The sequence below is a fragment of the Coregonus clupeaformis genome, chromosome 36 (genome assembly GCF_020615455.1).
Source record: "Coregonus clupeaformis isolate EN_2021a chromosome 36, ASM2061545v1, whole genome shotgun sequence".
NCBI classification, from domain to species: Eukaryota; Metazoa; Chordata; class Actinopteri; order Salmoniformes; family Salmonidae; genus Coregonus; species Coregonus clupeaformis.
In genome coordinates this window covers 3,664,815-3,684,280 of record NC_059227.1, presented here as the reverse complement: position 1 = coordinate 3,684,280, position 19,466 = coordinate 3,664,815, and the positions used below count along the sequence as shown (strand labels likewise).

General features: G+C 43.6%; 1 protein-coding gene across 1 annotated transcript in view; it reads right to left on the bottom strand.

The window, feature by feature from the left end:
• The window catches only part of emilin1a (elastin microfibril interfacer 1a), a 50,367-nt gene extending 49,624 nt beyond the window's left edge, over positions 1-743 (bottom strand). The window contains exon 1 of the mRNA XM_041865987.2: positions 158-743. Coding sequence (XP_041721921.1) covers positions 158-303 — 146 coding nt within the window. The 5' untranslated portion in view covers positions 304-743. The remainder of the gene's footprint in view (positions 1-157) is intronic.
• Positions 744-19,466: the final 18,723 nt, after the last annotated feature.

The following is a 19,466-nucleotide window of genomic DNA, read 5'->3' as shown; positions in this document are numbered from 1 at the left end:
CGTTCAACAGTTCTGTTACTTCTGTAGACTAAGTATCATCAATGGTGACTGGTTGTTATGGGGTTATAAGGTATGAAAAATGTATGCACTCACTAAACTGTAAGTCGCTCTGGATAAGAGCGTCTGCTAAAATGACTAAAATGTAAAAATAAATTACCTGTGCCTGCTCGCCACTCTCCCCCCATTTGAAGTGGATTGGCTCAGAGCGGTTTGAAGATTGTTCCGGGAGGGATTCGAAGACACACTACAAATGACTCCAGGTAACGTCAACGATAAAAACAGGTACATAAGCGACGATTCCATTTCGGATTCAACGATTCAAACATATATTAAGCACAGTTCAAGTAGTCTATCAAAACAAGTCCGTCATCTCTCCGGCATATGTCCCAAAACCATCCAAAAAGTTACGCTGGGGTTATGAAGCACGATAAATGAGTTGTCAAACAATGAAGGTAATAAGATTTTTTTTTAAATACACGTTGTATTTGAAAACTTTGGTGTAGTTTTGGTGAAGAGAACCGTTACTTTCCCGTCAAGTCACTGCATTTCAGAAAGGTTGCGGTTGTTGTATACCGTTATCCTGAAACGTGAAGTGAAAATAATATTACGTCTTGGAGATTAAAGTAGTCGTCATCATTGTCATGCGAGGATAGTGCGCACTTGATCCATCCTCACTCCTCTCCTCTCAATCCTGCACCCCCCTCTCACACACACACACACTCTCGCTCTCTCCCCTCACTCTCTCTTTCCACTCTGTTCTCTCTCTGTCGGTTTCTTCTCAGACTCCCCCTTACCTCTGTCCACTTTGCAGTCCCTCCCTAAAACGCAACCTCTTTTTAGAAACAAGTTTCCAAGAATGTATAATTTAGTACATCTAGTTTTTTGGGATGAATGGCTCAGAAGTTACCTGACCGGAAGATTTTGACAAGGGAAAGTCCTATTTTGTCAGTAGGGTACAGGGTTGACTAAAGTTAAACATGATACAGTGGCGATGATGAGATAAGTAGTCATGCTGCACTGCTTATCTCAATTAAACATACATTTTTATTTTATTGTGTGGTTATCATTGAAACGCCGTAGGATCGGCTACTGCTACTGTCGTCACCCTGCAGCAGCACTCTGCTGTAAATGGGGAGAGAGTATCATAACTTGAAGTCCTCTTCAAAATGTTTTGTTCATTTCTGACTATATGAAAAATTACAACTGATCCAGTAGAACTGGAGTTCCATGAACCTTTCCATCACAGAATGAGTAAATTGCGAGAGTTCTAACTGTGCAATACCAGTGCATGCAGTTTCCATACAGTAGCTAGAGCACAGTACAGCGAAGAGAGAGTGTCTGGCACCGTTGGACTGTTTTAAGACCCTCTCTCTCCTTTCCTCTCTCAACCCCTCCCTCCCTGTAACCACAACTAGATGCCCATACCGCCTTCCTCCTCTCTAGTTCTCTCTTCTTCTTTTTGATCTGAGTGGTAGAGTTTTGAACTTGTGGGGGACGGTAATCAAAGACCAGTTTAATCTGCTCAATTTAATGTCAAATGTTCCTGCAGACAAAAAAAAAAAAAAGACACACTAGGGAATGCCCAGCTATGCAAAGGCTGCGTTCCAATTGGTGCCCTATTCCCTAGGCTGCGTTCCAATTGGTGCCCTATTCCCTACATAGTGCATAACGTTTGACCAGGGACCATAGCCATAGGATGCCATCTGGGAAGCAGACAAACTCTTATTCGTGCTAAACTAACTACTCCCACTGAATGGAATTGGAATGCCCAACTGCTCAGAGACGGATGAGACTGTGCATTCTAACCAGAATTACTACTATGGAGCATTTCAGGATAATGAACGCCCAGCTACCTACTCCTATTGACTGTCTAATGAGAAAAGGTTCACCACTCTGTCTGACTATGATTAGACTGGTGATGAAGACAGCATTGTATGGCCAATCATTGTCTGAATGACTCCAGACTGCCAAGTATGGCCAGGAATAAGAGTTGGAGTAATGACTCCAGACTGCCAAGCATGGCCAGGAATAAGAGTTGGATTAATGACTGCAGACTGCCAAGCATGGCCAGGAATAAGAGTTGGATTAATGACTCCAGACTGCCAAGCGTGGCCAGGAATAAGAGTTGGATTAATGACTCCAGACTGCCAAGCATGGCCAGGAATAAGAGTTGGATTAATGACTGCAGACTGCCAAGCATGGCCAGGAATAAGAGTTGGATTAATGACTGCAGACTGCCAAGCATGGCCAGGAATAAGAGTTGGAGTAATGACTCCAGACTGCCAAGCATGGCCAGGAGTAAGAGTTGGATTAATGACTCCAGACTGCCAAACATGGCCAGGAATAAGAGTTGGATTAATGACTCCAGACTGCCAAGCATGGCCAGGAATAAGAGTTGGATTAATGACTCCAGACTGCCAAGCATGGCCAGGAATAAGAGTTGGACTAATGACTCCAGACTGCCAAGCGTGGCCAGGAATAAGAGTTGGATTAATGACTCCAGACTGCCAAGCGTGGCCAGGAATAAGAGTTGGATTAATGACTCCAGACTGCCAAGCATGGCCAGGAATAAGAGTTGGATTAATGACTCCAGACTGCCAAGCATGGCCAGGAATAAGAGTTGGATTAATGACTGCAGACTGCCAAGCATGGCCAGGAATAAGAGTTGGATTAATGACTCCAGACTGCCAAGTATGGCCAGGAATAAGAGTTGGATTAATGAGAGAGAGAGAGAGAGATGCAGGACAGAGTGAGAAACTATACTGCGTAGCAGTGTTATTCAAAGGGTGAGTCCTGGATCGGGACCCATTAGTTTAGATGGGCCAGACTCAGTATGCAAAAATAAGATTGGGATCCAGAAGCAGGAATCACAACCATATGTGCCTTGTTTAGAAACAGCTGCTTATCTGCGTGTTAAATGAAGTGCAGTCTGCCGGTCTATAGGTCACATTGTACCAGAGGAGATGGAGTTGGGGCACTAAGTATGGTCCAGTCTAAGGAGCTGTGTTCGAAATGGCACCCTATTCCCTACAAAGTGCACTACTTTTGACCCGAGCACTATGGGCCCTGGTCAAAAGTAGTGCAAATAGTAGCAGTATTAATTTTTGCCAGCTATTTTTAGATTTAGTTTTAGTCTTAAAATACCTTTTAATCTTAGTCACATTTTAGTCATTTCATCCTCCGTTAGTTTTAGTTATTATCAGTCGACTAAAACTCTGGACAAGTTTTGTCTACTTTTAGTCACAGTCATTTTAGTCACGTAAGAGTCAGTGCATTGTTTTATATTAAATCATGAATAAATAGTCTCCTGAGTGGCGCAGTGGTCTAAGGCACTGCATCGCAGCGCTAACTGTGCCACTAGAGATCCTGGTTCGAATCCAGGCTCTGTCGCAGCCGGCCGCGACCGGGAGACTCAAGGGCGGCGCACAATTGGTCCAGGGTAGGGGAGGGAATGGCCGGCAGGGATGTAGCTCAGTTGATAGAGCATGGTGTTTGCAACGCCAGGGTTGTGGGTTCGATTCCCACGGGGGGCCAGTATAAAAAAAATATATATATATAAATGTATTCACTAACTGTAAGTCGCTCTGGATAAGAGTGTCTGCTAAATGACTAAAATATAATATTTAGGCTACCTCGAACTTCCATCATGTGCACATTCAGATATCCTCGTCCAACTAGGCCTAATACCCCTCCTATACCTTAGCTGGTAACATTGATATTGTGGCAGACTGTAACCGATGCCAGACATTATTAACCGTAAAGGCTATAAAGCCGTGGCTACAGGTTAAAACATCTGATTTTCTCCCCGTCATAAATTAATAAAATAAAATAAATCATCATTAATTAGACAAGACAAGTGGAGTGATGATAAATGGATCGGCAGCAGCTAGTAAGCCGGTGACAACGAACGCCGAAACCTGCCCGAACAAGGAGGGGAGGCAGCCTCGGCGGAAGTCGTGACAGATTTAGTCATTACAGTGCATATGGGAAATAGAGCTTATTTTGTGATCAATTAAAGAGATTTTTTTTTTTCCTCCATGAAAGAAAGAGATAGTAAATATTATTGTTTCTAGTTGAGGTTAGTTACTGGCTTCACATCAGTTCAAAAGATTGACGAGTGACTGAAGTGACCTGAGGAGCTGTGTGGGAGAGCTGGGCAGGTCAGCTCAATCAGACCGCGCAACTGAAAAGAGGTCAATTCTGCCAATGATTTTTTTTGTTGTTGATTTATTAGGATCCCCATTAGGCGAAGCCAATAGGGACTGCTAGACTTCCTGTCCGACACATAACGAAAAAGACTTTACAGACAAAATACTTTACAATTGACATACATTTAAAAACATTAACATGTAGTGTGTGTGTGTGCATCTATTAGTTGCACATACATGTCAGTACATACAGTGGGGGAAAAAAGTATTTAGTCAGCCACCAATTGTGCATGTTCTCCCACTTAAAAAGATGAGAGAGGCCTGTAATTTTCATCATAGGTACACGTCAACTATGAAAGACAAAATGAGGAAAAAAAATCCTGAAAATCACATTGTAGGATTTTTAATGAATTTAATTGCAAATGATGGTGGAAAATAAGTATTTGGTCAATAACAAAAGTTTCTCAATACTTTGTTATATACCCTTTGTTGGCAATGACACAGGTCAAACGTTTTCTGTAAGTCTTCAACAATGTTTTCACACACTGTTGCTGGTATTTTGGCCCATTCCTCCATGCCGATCTCCTCTAGAGCAGTGATGTTTTGGGGCTGTCGCTGGGCAACACAGACTTTCAACTCCCCCCCAAAGATTTTCTATGGGGTTGAGATCTGGAGACTGGCTAGGCCACTCCAGGACCTTGAAATGCTTCTTACGAAGCCACTCCTTCGTTCCCGGGCGGTGTGTTTGGGATCATTGTCATGCTGAAAGACCCAGCCACGTTTCATCTTCAATGCCCTTGCTGATGGAAGGAGGTTTTCACTCAAAATCTCACGATACATGGCCCCATTCATTCTTTCCTTTACATGGATCAGACGTCCTGGTCCCTTTGCAGAAAAACAGCCCCAAAGTATGATGTTTCCAGCCCCATGCTTCACAGTAGGTATGGTGTTCTTTGGATGCAACTCAGCATTCTTTGTCCTCCAAACACGACGAGTTGAGTTTTTACCAAAAAGTTTGATTTTGGTTTCATCTGACCATATGACGTTCTTCCCAATCCTCTTCTGGATCTTCCAAATGCACTCTAGCAAACTTCAGACGGGCCTGGACATGTGCTGGCTTAAGCAGGGGGACACGTCTGGCACTGCAGGATTTGAGTCCCTGGCGGCGTAGTGTGTTACTGATGGTAGGCTTTTTTACTTTGGTCCCAGCTCTCTGCAGGTCATTCACTAGGTCCCCCCGTGTGGTTCTGCGATTTTTGCTCACCGTTCTTGTGATCATTTTGACCCCACGGGTGAGATCTTGCGTGGAGCCCCAGATCGAGGGAGATTATCAGTGGTCTTGTATGTCTTCCATTTCCTAATAATTGCTCCCACAGTTGATTTCTTCAAACCAAGCTGCTTACCTATTGCAGATTCAGTCTTCCCAGCCTGGTGCAGGTCTACAATTTTGTTTCTGGTGTCCTTTGACAGTTCTTTGGTCTTGGCCATAGTGGAGTTTGGAGTGTGACTGTTTGAGGTTGTGCACAGGTGTCTTTTATACTGATAACAAGTTCAAACAGGTGCCATTAATACAGGTAATGAGTGGAGGACAGAGGAGCCTCTTAAAAGAAGAAGTTACAGGTCTGTGAGAGCCAGAAATCTTGCTTGTTTGTAGGTGACCAAATACTTATTTTCCACCATAATTTGCAAATAAATTCATTACAAATCCTACAATGTGATTTTCTGGATTTTTCTTTCTCAATTTGTCTGTCATAGTTGACGTGTACCTATGATGAAAATTACAGGCCTCTCTCATCTTTTTAAGTGAGAGAACTTGCACAATTGGTGGCTGACTAAATACTTTTTTCCCCCACTGTACACACAACAAGTAGGTCACATGGGGGAGAGGCGTTGTGCCGTGAGGTGTTGCTTTATTTGTTTTTTGAAACCAGGTTTGCAGCTTACTTGCACGATATAAGATGGAAGGGAGTTCCATGCACTCATTGCTCTGTATAATGCTATACATTTCCTTGAATTTGTTCTGGACCTGGGGACTGTGAAAAGACCCCTGGTGGCATGTATGGTGGGGTAACTGTGTGTGTCAGTGCTGTATGTAAGTTGACTATGCAAGCAATCTGGAATTTCCAACACATTGTTTGTTTTAAATTACTTTTTTGACCATAAAAAAAATATATATATATATATGTGTGTGAAGGGTTCAGATCACAGACAATAATGTTCAAAAGTACAAAACAAAAACCAATAGAGAAAAGATAAAAAAAGCATTATTTGTCCGTCCCATCTCTCCTGTCCCTCCCCCTTCTCAGTAACCAATCCCTATTCCCCCTTGCGCCCTACTGCCCCCCTCCCCCACCTCCCACCTCTTTCATTATTTTGCATTTCCTGCCTAAGTTTGCCACTTTGCCAATTAAGTAATAATTAAAATAATTGGCAACATCAAATGGTTTTGTGATGAATAAGCCATCTAATTCGATGAAAGATGGAGTTTAATTTGTCTTTCTGCCCATCATTTCATTTAAAGTACTCCAAAGTTTTTTTTTCCATCATTCTTTATATCATTGATCTTGGCTTCATAATACAGTTTCTTCTTCTTTTTGTTGAGTTTAGTCACATTATTTCTCAACTTGCAGTAAGTCAGCCAGTCAGATGTGCAGCCAGACTTATTAGCCACTCCTTTTGCCTCGTCTCTTTCAACCATACAATTTTTCAATTCCTCATCAGTCCATGGAGCCTTAACAGTTCTAACAGTCAGTTTTTTAATAGGTGCATGTTTATCAATAAATTCATAAAGTGCAGCATCTGGATGCTCCTTATTAATCACATCAGACCAACAAATATTTTTAACATCATCCACACAATCTTTTGTATGATCTCTTATACACTATTTTAGGCCCAGCTTTTGGAACTTTGTCTTTCCTGGATATAGCCACTATATTGTGATCACTGCATCCAATGGGTACGGATACAGCTTTAGAACAAAGTTCTACAGTATGAGTAAAAATGTGATCAATACACGTGGATGATCTTGTTCCTGTAGTGTTTGTAAACACCCTGGCAGGTTGATTAATAACCGGAACCAGATTACAGGCACTGGCTACAGCGAGGAGCTTCCTCTTGAGCGGACAGCTTGATGAGAGGATTGCATGAAATATTTTTTATGCATGCTTAGGATTGGACAGATGAAAAGGAACTTAATGTCAAATTAAATATCCATTAGTCTCCCGTGGAATTCTCGTCTCGTCACATTTTAATCGACTAAAATGAAAATTCATTTGTAATGGCTATGAATTTTTTCCAGGGCCGTCTCGTTATCATCATAGTTTTAGTCTGGAAAAATTGCTTGTTGATGAGTGTTTGGGACACAGTCTGGGTACTAACTGTATATATGATCCAGTCTATGAAGGGGGTCTCAGGGGAGGTCTGTGAACATGTTTCCTCCTTCATTTCCTCCTGTTCCCCAGGGGTAGCGTGACCCCAGATTATATGATATGTTCACCACACACACACATATACACACGCATACACATACACACATGCACGCACACACACACACGTGCACACGCACGCACATGCACACGCATGCACACACATACACACAGATTGACCACCCAACCACCAGGGTTTAACCAGGGGTGGAAAAAGTACTGAAATAGCCTACTCAAGTATAAGTACTGTTAAGTTAATTACATTTTACTCAAGAAGAAGTAAAATGAAGCTCATTTAATTAAAAAGTACTTAGAGTAAAAGTCATTTAGTTACTTTTAAAAAAAATAAAAACATTGACCTTGTAGCTAATATCGCAAAATTACCTGAGCGTACTTACACGTGACATTTTACAATACATTGAAAAAGAAGAGAGGAAATTAACTAAGTTAATTTTGTTGTTGGATCTGTATCTGTAACATCACATCTGTATGTCAAAAGAATAAGGATTTGTCAATACTGTTAATATTTGAAAATAAATTAAATATTCAAATAAATTAAAACGTATTGATGGATTATAAAGCAATACTAAATAAAGGGCCTAAACTAAAAATCACCCATTCACACTCTTTTCCTCACTCATTCACTCCCTCTTTACCTCACTCATTCCCTGTCTCCCTCACTCACAAACTCCCTCTTTCCCTCATTCCCTCACTCACACACTCACTCATTCACTCACCCATACAATGACAAATGGGGATTGCCAAAGAACACTGTACTTACCTAAAGGATTTTATGTCAAATTAGCTCTGGAGGCAATAACAGAACATCACTGGACATACCTAAAGGATTTGATGTCAAATTAGCTCTGGAGTCAACAACAGAACATCACTGGACATACCTAAAGGATTTTATGTCAAATTAGCTCTGGAGTCAACAACAGAACATCAATGAACATACCTAAAGGATTTGATATCAACTTAGCTCTGGAGTCAACAACAGAACATCACTGGACATACTGTGGTGAATTATTATTAATGAACTGTAGAGTTTAATGGACTATGAGGTAGAACTGGGTTAATCAATAGCATAAAGTTAGAATTGTTTTTTACTGGGCCAGGAATTGTATTGGGTCATTTAATTTCACTGTGTGGGTGAGTAGAGAGGGAACCTGCCCTAGGGTCAGATTGCTTGCTCTTACTTAGATCCATGGTTGTCTTATCATATCAAAGACTGAAACTGGCTTGGGCCGTTTGTTTTTGTCTTCAAACACAGTGAAAAGAGCCAGGGTTGAACAGAGTTTAAACTAAACATGAGTGTTTTTGCAAGATAAGGTTTGATTGATTGTAGTACTCTGAACTTAATGAAAGTTGAGTTTAGCCGCTCTCAGAGACAACGGAAGTGGGCGGAGCAATAAAAGAGCGGGAAAACGGAAGAGGACTATATAAGATGGAGGGAGACCGTAAGGGGGTGTGCCACTCTGCAGACTGGTATCGGCTTTGTTGGAAACTTTAATAAAGTAATTTTCTTGATGCAACAAAAACTCTGTAAGACCTTATTTGTAATAAAGTATAGTGGTTATTTTCCACAACAATACCTAAAGGATTTTATGTCAAATTAGCCCTGGAGTCAACAACAGAACATCACTGGACATACCTAAAGGATTTGATGTCAAATTAGCTCTGGAGGCAACAACGGAACATCATGGAAATAAAATGAATGAGCAAACGCTATATATTTTGCAATAGATTGATCATCTATACAGGCTCCATGTACAGAGTACATTAGGTTATGTAGTGTTCCTTCAGCAAAAACAAAGGAGTTCTGTTCTAACGCCTTCACTTCTCTCAGAACTTGCTGTTCAGTTTCAGCAGGAGCTGATTTTCAAAGTGAATCAAGTCTATCCTGGCAACTTAGTTCCTCATATAACTGACATTACAATAGCCCAAACACAGACTTTCCATGCTTGTTATTCTCAGATACTGAGACTGAAGTGAGTTTGTCAGATGTTCTCAGACCTAAAAAGTTGTCTAATGTTATATCCACAGATATACTTACAGAGTCTCTTTGTAAATTAGGATGAATTTCATCTAAAAGCCAGACAAAGTACAGTACAAATCCTAGGTCTCTCTAAATACTGTATGTCATGACCAAGCAAACTAACATTAGCTAGCTAGCTAGTGCACTTAGCTAGACATTACCCTGCTGTTGTTAGCTAGCTCAGATAACTTACATGGCTAGCTAGCTAGCCACCACCACACATAGTGACATCGAAGTGCTAGCCGAAACAGCTATCATCATCGGTTGGTGGTTAGCCATGTAGCTAACTAGCTAACTTAGCTGCACTGAATTGCTTGCTAACGTTAGCATGCTAGACAACTAGGCTAACATATGTAAGTTAGACTATTAGATAGCTAGCTATAGTAGCTGCTAATGTCATCCATAGCACAATGTTTTGATTATTCATAGCTAGCTAGTTATCTACACTCTACAATGTTTCCTCAAGTCTGAGAGAGTTTTTATAGGCTGCCACCTCTGCCATCATGGGTAAGAAAAGCTTGCATCGCATCACCTCTCCTGTGTTTGAAGGAGAACCGGTCACAGACTCCTCCATCTTCTTTGTTTTCACACACACCACTTTGATAAAAACTTAAGTTCTTTTTGCACTTTTAAAAAGTCTTCTGACCCTCATTGTTCAGTTTGTATGCACAGCTTGATTTGATTGTGTGTGTGCGTACGTGCGTGTTTGTGTGTGCGTGCGTGTCTGTGTGTCTGTGTGTATGTGTGTCTGTGTGGCTGTGTCTGTGTGTCTGTGTGTCTGTGTGTCTGTGTGGCTGCGTGTGCATGCGTGCATGTGTGGCTGCGCGCGTCTTCTGTCCATGTGTGTGTGTGTTTTCTCTCAGGGTTTTTCATTACCAGGCTCAGACTCAGTTCAGTTCCATGAATCAACTGTTAAACAGAAGGGTAAGAGCAGAATGTAACTCCACTCTACTCACATTCCTTAAGTTAACATAAATACACTTAATCAAGTGAAAGTGACAGGTACTACTCCCCTGCAGAAGAGAACACAGTGCATTAACCTCCATCTCTGGAACTCAGAGCAGATCTGGGTTCAAATCATAGAGAATATTATACAATTATTTCAAATAGTATTTGAACCCAGGTCTGTCTGAGAGTCAGTAGCGTTCAGATCATTCTGGCTCACTGTTTGGGCTATGAAGGATTAGGTTTTATGATATTGTGACATGGAGAATGGGAGCGACGGAAGCGTAACTTTAAGTCTTCATTAGTGTGATAATCCTTAACCCGTAAGGGGTTTCTGACTACTCATTACTGTACTATTAAAATGAGCAATGCTTTATATGACATTAAAGCTTATAACACTATGGTGCAACCAAGGTCATGTAGTTCAGTAAGGTTCTATAATAAACACAGTGAATGGCTTTTCTCAAGCATAATGGCACGTATAGAGTGCTGTACCGACCAGAGATTATTGTCCAGCATAATGGCACATATAGATTGCTGTACCGACCAGTGCACATTCACCTCTAACCCTTTCAAATACCAACATTGCTAAATTGATTTAAGATAGGCCAAATGACCTTCTCACTCTAAAAAGTGCACCATTAAGTCATCCTTTCATCGTTGGCTGATGAAACTGGAATGACAACGTTCTGACCCGTTCAGACAGAGATGATGGGTGGGTGCTATTTCTCCATCATTATCCCAAGAATCTTATCATCAAGGATGTTTACAGAGAGAGGAGTGCAGTGGTTGGCAACATCCACCCTGGGAGGATGAGGAAGGACGACGCTATGTTATCCTGTCACACACACACACACACCACACACACCACACACACCACACACACACACACACACACACACACACACCACACACACACCACACACACACCACACACACACACACACACACACACACACACACACACACACACACACACCACACACCACACACCACACACACACACCACACACACACCACACACACACACACACCACACACACACCACACACACACACCACACACACACCACACACACACCACACACACACATCACACACACACACACCAGACACACACCACACACACACACACACACACCACACACACACACCACACACACACCACACACACACACCACACACACACACACACACACACCACACACACACCACACACACACACACACACCACACACACACACACACACACCACACACCACACACCACACACACACACCACACACACATCACACACACACACACCAGACACACACCACACACACCACACACACACCACACACACACACACCAGACACACACACCACACACACCACACACACACACACACACCACACACACACACACACACACACACACACACACACACACACACACACCACACACCACACACACACCACACACACACCACACACACACACCACACACACACCACACACACACAGCAGACATACACGCCAAACAGTTAATTCAGCCTCATTTACTTCCATTTTTAAAAACCTAGCTGATATGGCTGACTTGCATAAACAAATGTGGTTTCTACTGACAATTGAGATGGACAAACTATGGCATAAGGGGACGACGAGCGGATAAGAGGAATCCGTAATTTCGATTAAGACATTAATGAGCGAGCTAAGAATGACGTAGTCTATCTAACTATTTGTTCAGCACTTTTGAATTGTACAGCGACAGAATTCAGAACATGGGCCGTTCTTACAGTGTTCTCCCTGTACACCAAGTCAGAACTGTATGATAAATAAAGGGGGCATATAAGCAGACAATGGAAGCTCTTACAATATTAAATGATGACATTTCTCTAAAACAGGCTATAGGCTACATGTGCACCACCAAGTCAGAACAGTAGGCGGAATTATGAGGGGAAAAGGGACCAAATTATTAGGGTGAGGCACATGGGCTACTAACAGCTTACTACACAACATACACTTAGTAGCACTCACGTCGGTAGCCATGAAGTGCTTTGAATGGCTGGTCATGGCTCACATCAACACCATCATCCCGGAAACCCTAGACCCACTCCAATTCGCATACCGCCCCAACCGATCCACAGATGACGCGATCTCAATCGCACTCCACACTGCCCTTTCCCACCTGGACAAAAGGAACACCTATGTGAGAATGCTATTCATTGACTACAGCTCAACGTTCAACACCATAGTGCCCACAAAGCTCATCACTAAGCTAAGGACCCTGGGACTAAACACCTCCCTCTGCAACTGGATCCTGGACTTCCTGACGGGCCGCCCCCCAGGTGGTAAGGGTAGGTAACAACACATCTGCCACGCTGATCCTCAACACTGGAGCCCCTCAGGGGTGCATGCTTAGTCCCCTCCCGTACTCCCTGTTCACCCACGACTGCGTGGCCAAGCACGACTCCAACACCATCATTACGTTTGCTGATGACACAACAGTGGTAGGCCTGATCACCAACAACGATTAGACAGCCTATAGGGAGGAGGTCAGAGACCTGGCAGTGTGGTGCCAGGACAACAACCTCTCCCTCAATGTGAGCAAGACAAAGGAGATGATCGTGGAATACAGGAAAAGGAGGGCCGAACAGGCCCCCATTAATATCGACGGGGCTGTAGTGGAGCGAGTCGAGAGTTTCAAGTTCTTTGGTGTCCACATCACCAACAAACTATCATGGTCCAAACACACCAAGACAGTTGTGAAGAGGGCACGACAACACCTTTTTCCCCCCCAGGAGACTGAAAAGATTTGGCATGGGTCTCCAGATCCTCAAAAAGTTATACAGCTGCACCATCGAGAGCATCCTGACCAGTTGCATCACCGCCTGGTATGGCAATTGCTCGGCATCCGACTGTAAGGCGCTACAGAGGGTAGTGCGAACGGCCCAGTACATCCCATCCAGGACCTATATACTAGTGGGTATCAGAGGAAGGCCCAAAAAACTGTCAAAGAATCCAGTCACCCAAGTCATAGACTGTTCTCCCTGCTACCGCACGGCAAGCGGTACCAGAGTGCCAAGTCTAGGTCCAAAAGGCTCCTTAACTATAAGCTATAAGACTGCTGAACAATTAATAAAATGGCCACCCAGACTATTTACATTGGATTTATGGTGCTTTCAAGACAATTGGGAACTCAGAAAAAAACAAGGTTGAATCAGGATGACGTCAGTGATCTTCAGGTCGGAGCTCTAGAAAGAGGCCCGAGTTCCCGAACTTGCAATTCCGAGTTGGATGACCGTTCAAAATGTATTTTCCCAGTCGGAGCTCGTTTTTTTCGGAGTTCCCTGTTGTCTTGAACTCACTGAAGTCTGAGATTTCCCTTCCGAGTTTCCAGTTGTTTTGAGAGCGGCATAAATCATGCTGGATTGACAGCATGGCCAATGTTGAATGTTTATCCTTTTAAGCTTGGAAAAGAGACCCTTAAACCCAGACTTGGACCACACACCCACTGCACTGAATGGCAGTTAGACCACTTACCTTTAGAGTCACCACTCCTAGTTCCGACTAGCACGTGAACACGGCAAGTATAGCGTAGTTAATATGAAGGCAATCTTGAGTATGTTGTCCAGAAAGACAGAGGTAAGGTAAAGTAAAGTATCCAACCTAGTCCCCTGAATTTTAGAGGAGGTCATCGGTTTCTTTTAGCTGATCGTGCTACCAACAACAAGAATGACCTTCTGTGTTTTTCTGTTGCTAGGTCTGCTCCTATTACCGTCTTAAAATTATATTAACCATCAGAAATTACCGGCCGGCCTATATCCATATACACTACATGACTGACAGGGGCCGCTGTTTTGAAGCCACCTCGCCTCCATCTTCGCACTCCTCTACCAAAGAGCTCCAAACGAGAGGTTCCGGAAGTCGATTGTCGATCCACGTAACCCGTGGTGATATTAAATATTAGCGATAGCGATATTACTGTGCAACATAGACGTTCTATTTTCTCCCGAGATTGCAAAACAGTTTGTGTTGTTGATGTAGTGCCCATTGGCTATGAATGTTTCAACCTCTGTGTTGTGAAGTCATGTTTTTACTGTCTGTTCCTGGTTTCAAAGAGCACCAGAAACTACACTAACCATGAGCCTGGGTCTCACGCAACTAATCTCGGTTAACCCTGAGGTAAAATCTTTGCGTAATTTGGTCAGATGCTTGATCTGCCCACGGGAGATTATAAAGGCACAAACTGGTAAGCGACAAACTGGGCGGCAAAACGCACGTTTTGAAAGCGCCGCGGTTCATGGTGCTCGCTCCCGTGAAAGATTAGATTAGCTGAAATCTTGAGCGGCCGCCAGGCATGGTTGACCAATGAGCAGAGTTCATCTTGTCAACCAATCAAACAATGTTTTAAAGACAACATTCGAGATGACAACAACCGGGACCGCTGGTCTCTACAGCAGCTTATCAGGTATGAGGTGTCAGGTATGAGGTGTCATGTATGAGGTGTCAGGTATGAGGTATGAGGTATCAGGTATGAGGTATCAGGTATGAGGTGTCAGGTATGAGGTATGAGGTATCAGGTATGAGGTATCAGGTATGAGGTATCAGGTATGAAGTGTCAGGTATGAGGTGTCAGGTATGAGGTATGAGGTATCAGGTATGAGGTATCAGGTATGAGGTATCAGGTATGAAGTGTCAGGTATGAGGTGTCAGGTATGAGGTATGAGGTATCAGGTATGAGGTATCAGGTATGAGGTATCAGGTATGAGGATTTTCATGCGGTTCAATTGCCCAGATTTCATGGTTTATTTAAGGGCTGTGTATGGTAACTTAGCCTTAGTTCAAACACCACTCCTTTGCCGCAGCAAATTTTTAAAAAAAAGTCACTTTCTCTTTGGAAGAGCGGGGATAGAGTGCCGTCTGAAACCACGCAATGCGCCTCGTTGGACTTTTGATGATAGTTCTGCAGCCTCTGCCGCTCTTTCGACGCGGTGCGGGCGAAGCACGCCTTTGTTTCATGCAGTGCGCCAGAGCAGTTCTTCCACTGTTGGGAGAAATGTTCATGCATGTTAATATATGTTAATATATGTTAATATACGTTAATTGCATTCGAATAAAGGTTGATTCGCTACCACACCCACAACGGAAGAACAGACCCAGGGTCTGTTTCTGTGGCGGCAGAAATGCTGTGGACGCGTTGGAACAGACCCAGGGTCTGTTTCTGTGGCGGCAGAAATGCTGTGGACGCGTTGGAACAGACCCAGGGTCTGTTTCTGTGGCAGCAGAAATGCTGAAAGTCTCACGCTTAATGTCGTTTTTTTGGTGCTCATCGAAACCAGCAACTCAACCAATCAATCAAGCACCGCCTGTGAAAAACAACAACCAATTTACACGATTTCTGCATTTATGAGTGTTCCACAGAGCTATAATGTTTACCAGCTGGGCTGGTCTCTCTCTCTCTCTCTCTCTCTCTCTCTCTCTCTCTCTCTCTCTCTGTCTCTCTGTGTCTGTCTCTCTCGCTCTCTCTCTCTCCCTCTCAATTTAATTCAAAGGGCTCTCTCTCTCTCTCTCTCTCTCTCTCTCTCTCTCTCTCTCTCTCTCTCTCTCTCTGTTTCTCTATGTTCTCGAGGCAGTCCCAGTCAGTTTGTGGCTGCTGGTTTGGCACTGTTCTCCCATTGGAAAAAGCAGCAACCATTCAAAGTGGTCTTTGTTATCTGTTTTGAACAGAAAAGCGTTTTGTGCATTAGGCACATTTTCAACATAGCTTGTGTTTGTTGTTGTTAGTCGTGGAAAAACACAAAACGTGAAACTTGAGAATAGTTTTACTACAATGTTACTGCTAGTGCTGCTAGTGCTGAGCCAGATTGTTTGGTCTAAGGGTAGTCCTCCAGGGATAAGGGTAGTCCTCCAGGGATAAGGGTAGTCCTCCAGGGATAAGGGTAGTCCTCCAGGGATAAGGGTAGTCCTCCAGGGATAAGGGTAGTCCTCCAGGGATAAGGGTAGTCCTCCAGGGATAAGGGTAGTCCTCCAGGGATAAGGGTAGTCCTCCAGGGATAAGGGTAGTCCTCCAGGGATAAGGGTAGTCCTCCAGGGATAAGGGTAGTCCTCCAGGGATAAGGGTAGTCCTCCAGGGATAAGGGTACTGTACTGGGTGTAGAAAGGTTCATTTTAGAGGATAGTCAGGATTTAGATTGGAAAGTGAGGTGAAATTGTTGTGCGTTGACAGCTTCAGCGATGTACTGTAAACACAAAGTTGGTATTTTGTTTTATTTGTCAGGGTTCTGTACTGATACAGTACATGTTAAATTATACATTCATGATTTAGATACTAAAGTTAGGATTTATTCTCTAAAGTGAGGTGGATTGTTGTGAGGTGACAGCTTCAGGAAGCCCTAGATGGGGCTTTGGTCCTGGGAGTCCTTCAGTGAGGCCCTCTGGGGCTGACTAACCTCATGCTTCACTGCACTCCACATGTTGCCTAACTGACTGCCCGCGTACGTCCCAAATGGCACCCTATTCCCTATATAGTGCACTACTTTAGACCAGAGTCTCATAGACCTCTGGTCAACAGTAGTGCACTATATAGAGAATAGGGTGCCATTTGTGACGCATCTCCTGACTCACTGACCTGCTCAACTGACTCCTCTCTGACGTCTCCTGGACTCATGCAGGTAAAAGAGATTTAATGTTAAAGAAAGCAAAGGGCTCTGCTGAAGAAAGCCCTCCTTTGTCTGTCTGTGTGTGTGTGTGTTAATGTGCGTGACCATCCAGTAGCTATGCTTCCTCCCTGCCTCCTCCTCCTCTTCCCCCACCACCTCTTCCTCCCTGCCTCCTCCTCCTCTTCCCCCACCACCTCTACCCTCCAGCATGGGTTCTAATAGAAAGCCTACAGCGGTGTATACCCATACAAACCAAACACTCTCCGCTTCTGCTTGACTTTGGAAACCTGTTTGGAATTTTGGGAGTTTATTTTAAATAAAAGGGCCTCTTTGTGCGACGATAGTGGATTGATTCTCTCTGGCTCCTTGGAGTTCACTGGGAAACGAGCCCTTGGGGGGGTTCTTATGGTAAAACCAATACGTCCACCTGAATACAATGCATCCCAAATGGCACCCAATTCCCTATATAGTGCACTACATTTGACTAGAGCCCTATGAGCCCTGGTCAAAAGTAGTGCACTATATAGGGAATAGGGTGCCATTTGGGACGTAGATGTTCAATCAGACCTGATTAGCAGAAAACATGGATATGAACACAGAGTTTCTTCAGGCAGGCCCTCCTGAGAGGATCTCTAAACGGATCTCTAAACGGATCTCTAAACGGATCTCTAAACTCTCTTGAGGCGAGAGGACAGACTGAGACCGGCAGGCAGGGTGACTCACTGAAGACTGTTTTCTTCTCCACTTCACTCAGCCAGAGCTGGGCTGGGTTAGGTTGGGGTGGGTAGAGGTGTTGGGTTGTAGGCTAGCCCACACAGACCACACAGACCAGGGGTACAAAGCCCAACATTCATCCACCGTCTGCTGTGCTGAGCACTCCGACCGACCGGGGAACCACTCCTGTCCTGATAGACAGACTGACGTCCAACGGGATATAGACGTGTGTGTGTGTGTGTGTGTGTGTGTGTGTGCTTGCTTGCGTGTGTGTGCATGTACAGGATAGAGAGAGAAATAATTGATATTATGGAAAGAGAACCGTTTCTGAACAGTGAACAGTGCTGAGAGGGCTCGACCGCTTTCAATGAAACGTATATTACAGGAAGGAAAGCAGGAATATCACCCCAACCATCAGCTGAATAGTATCATTACATTCTAAAGGACCAGTGTTTTACATTTACGTCATTTTAGCAGACGCTCTTATCCAGAGCGACTTACAGTTAGTGAGTGCATACATTTTTCATACTAGCAAATAGTTAAAGTACAAATGGGAAAATAAATAAACATAAATATGGGTTGAATTTACAATGGTGTTTTTTCTTCACTGGTTGCCCTTTTCTTGTGGCAACAGGTCACACATCTTGCTGCTGTGATGGCACACTGTGGTTTTTCACCCAGTAGACAAGGGAGTTTATCAAAATTGGGTTTGTTTTCGATTTCTTTGTGGATCTGTGTAATCTGAGGGAAACATGTGTCTCTAATATGGTCATACATTGGCAGGAGGTTAGGAAGTGCAGCTCAGTTTCCACCTCATTTTGTGGGCAGTGTGCACATAGCCTGTCTTCTCTTGAGAGCCAGGTCTGCCTACGGCGGCCTTTCTCAATAGTAAGGCTATGCTCACTGAGTCTGTACATAGTCTCTCTCTCTCTCTCTCTCTCTCTCTCTCTCTCTCTCTCTCTCTCTCTCTCTCTCTCTCTCTCTCTCTCTCTCTCTCTCTCTCTCTCTCTCTCTCTCTCTCTCTCTCTCTCTCTCTCTCTCTCTCTCTCTCTCTCTCTCTCTCTCTCTCTCTCTGCCCTATGGCTCTAACCATGTAGCCTGTCCCTGAGCTACTGTATGTTGTACTGTAAAGGAGGAGCTGTGTTTTGAGTCCTAAGCAACCCCTCCAGACCACAGTCCTCCAGACTGTACCAGCCAGGGCAGGGTAGGACAGACACCTTGATCCTCAACAAGCCCCAGATACTGTACATGCGTTCCCTGATGGCCATTAGCTGTTATAGAGACAACCAGAACCATTCCATGTACATGTTATCCATAGGAGGTTGTGTTGTATAGAGTAGAGGACGTAGCCTCTTTGGTATACAGACAGTATATTAATAGAAAAGGCATGTATAGTTATATAGGATGAGCCATGACTAGAATACAGTGTATGTCAACACTTTATTGTAGGTGTCCTTATTCATGCATTCACGAAGTGTTTAGAACAGCTGTATAACACAACATTTGTCATAAGCTGTCACAAGTAGATTTAAATAGTTACGAGTAATGGCATGA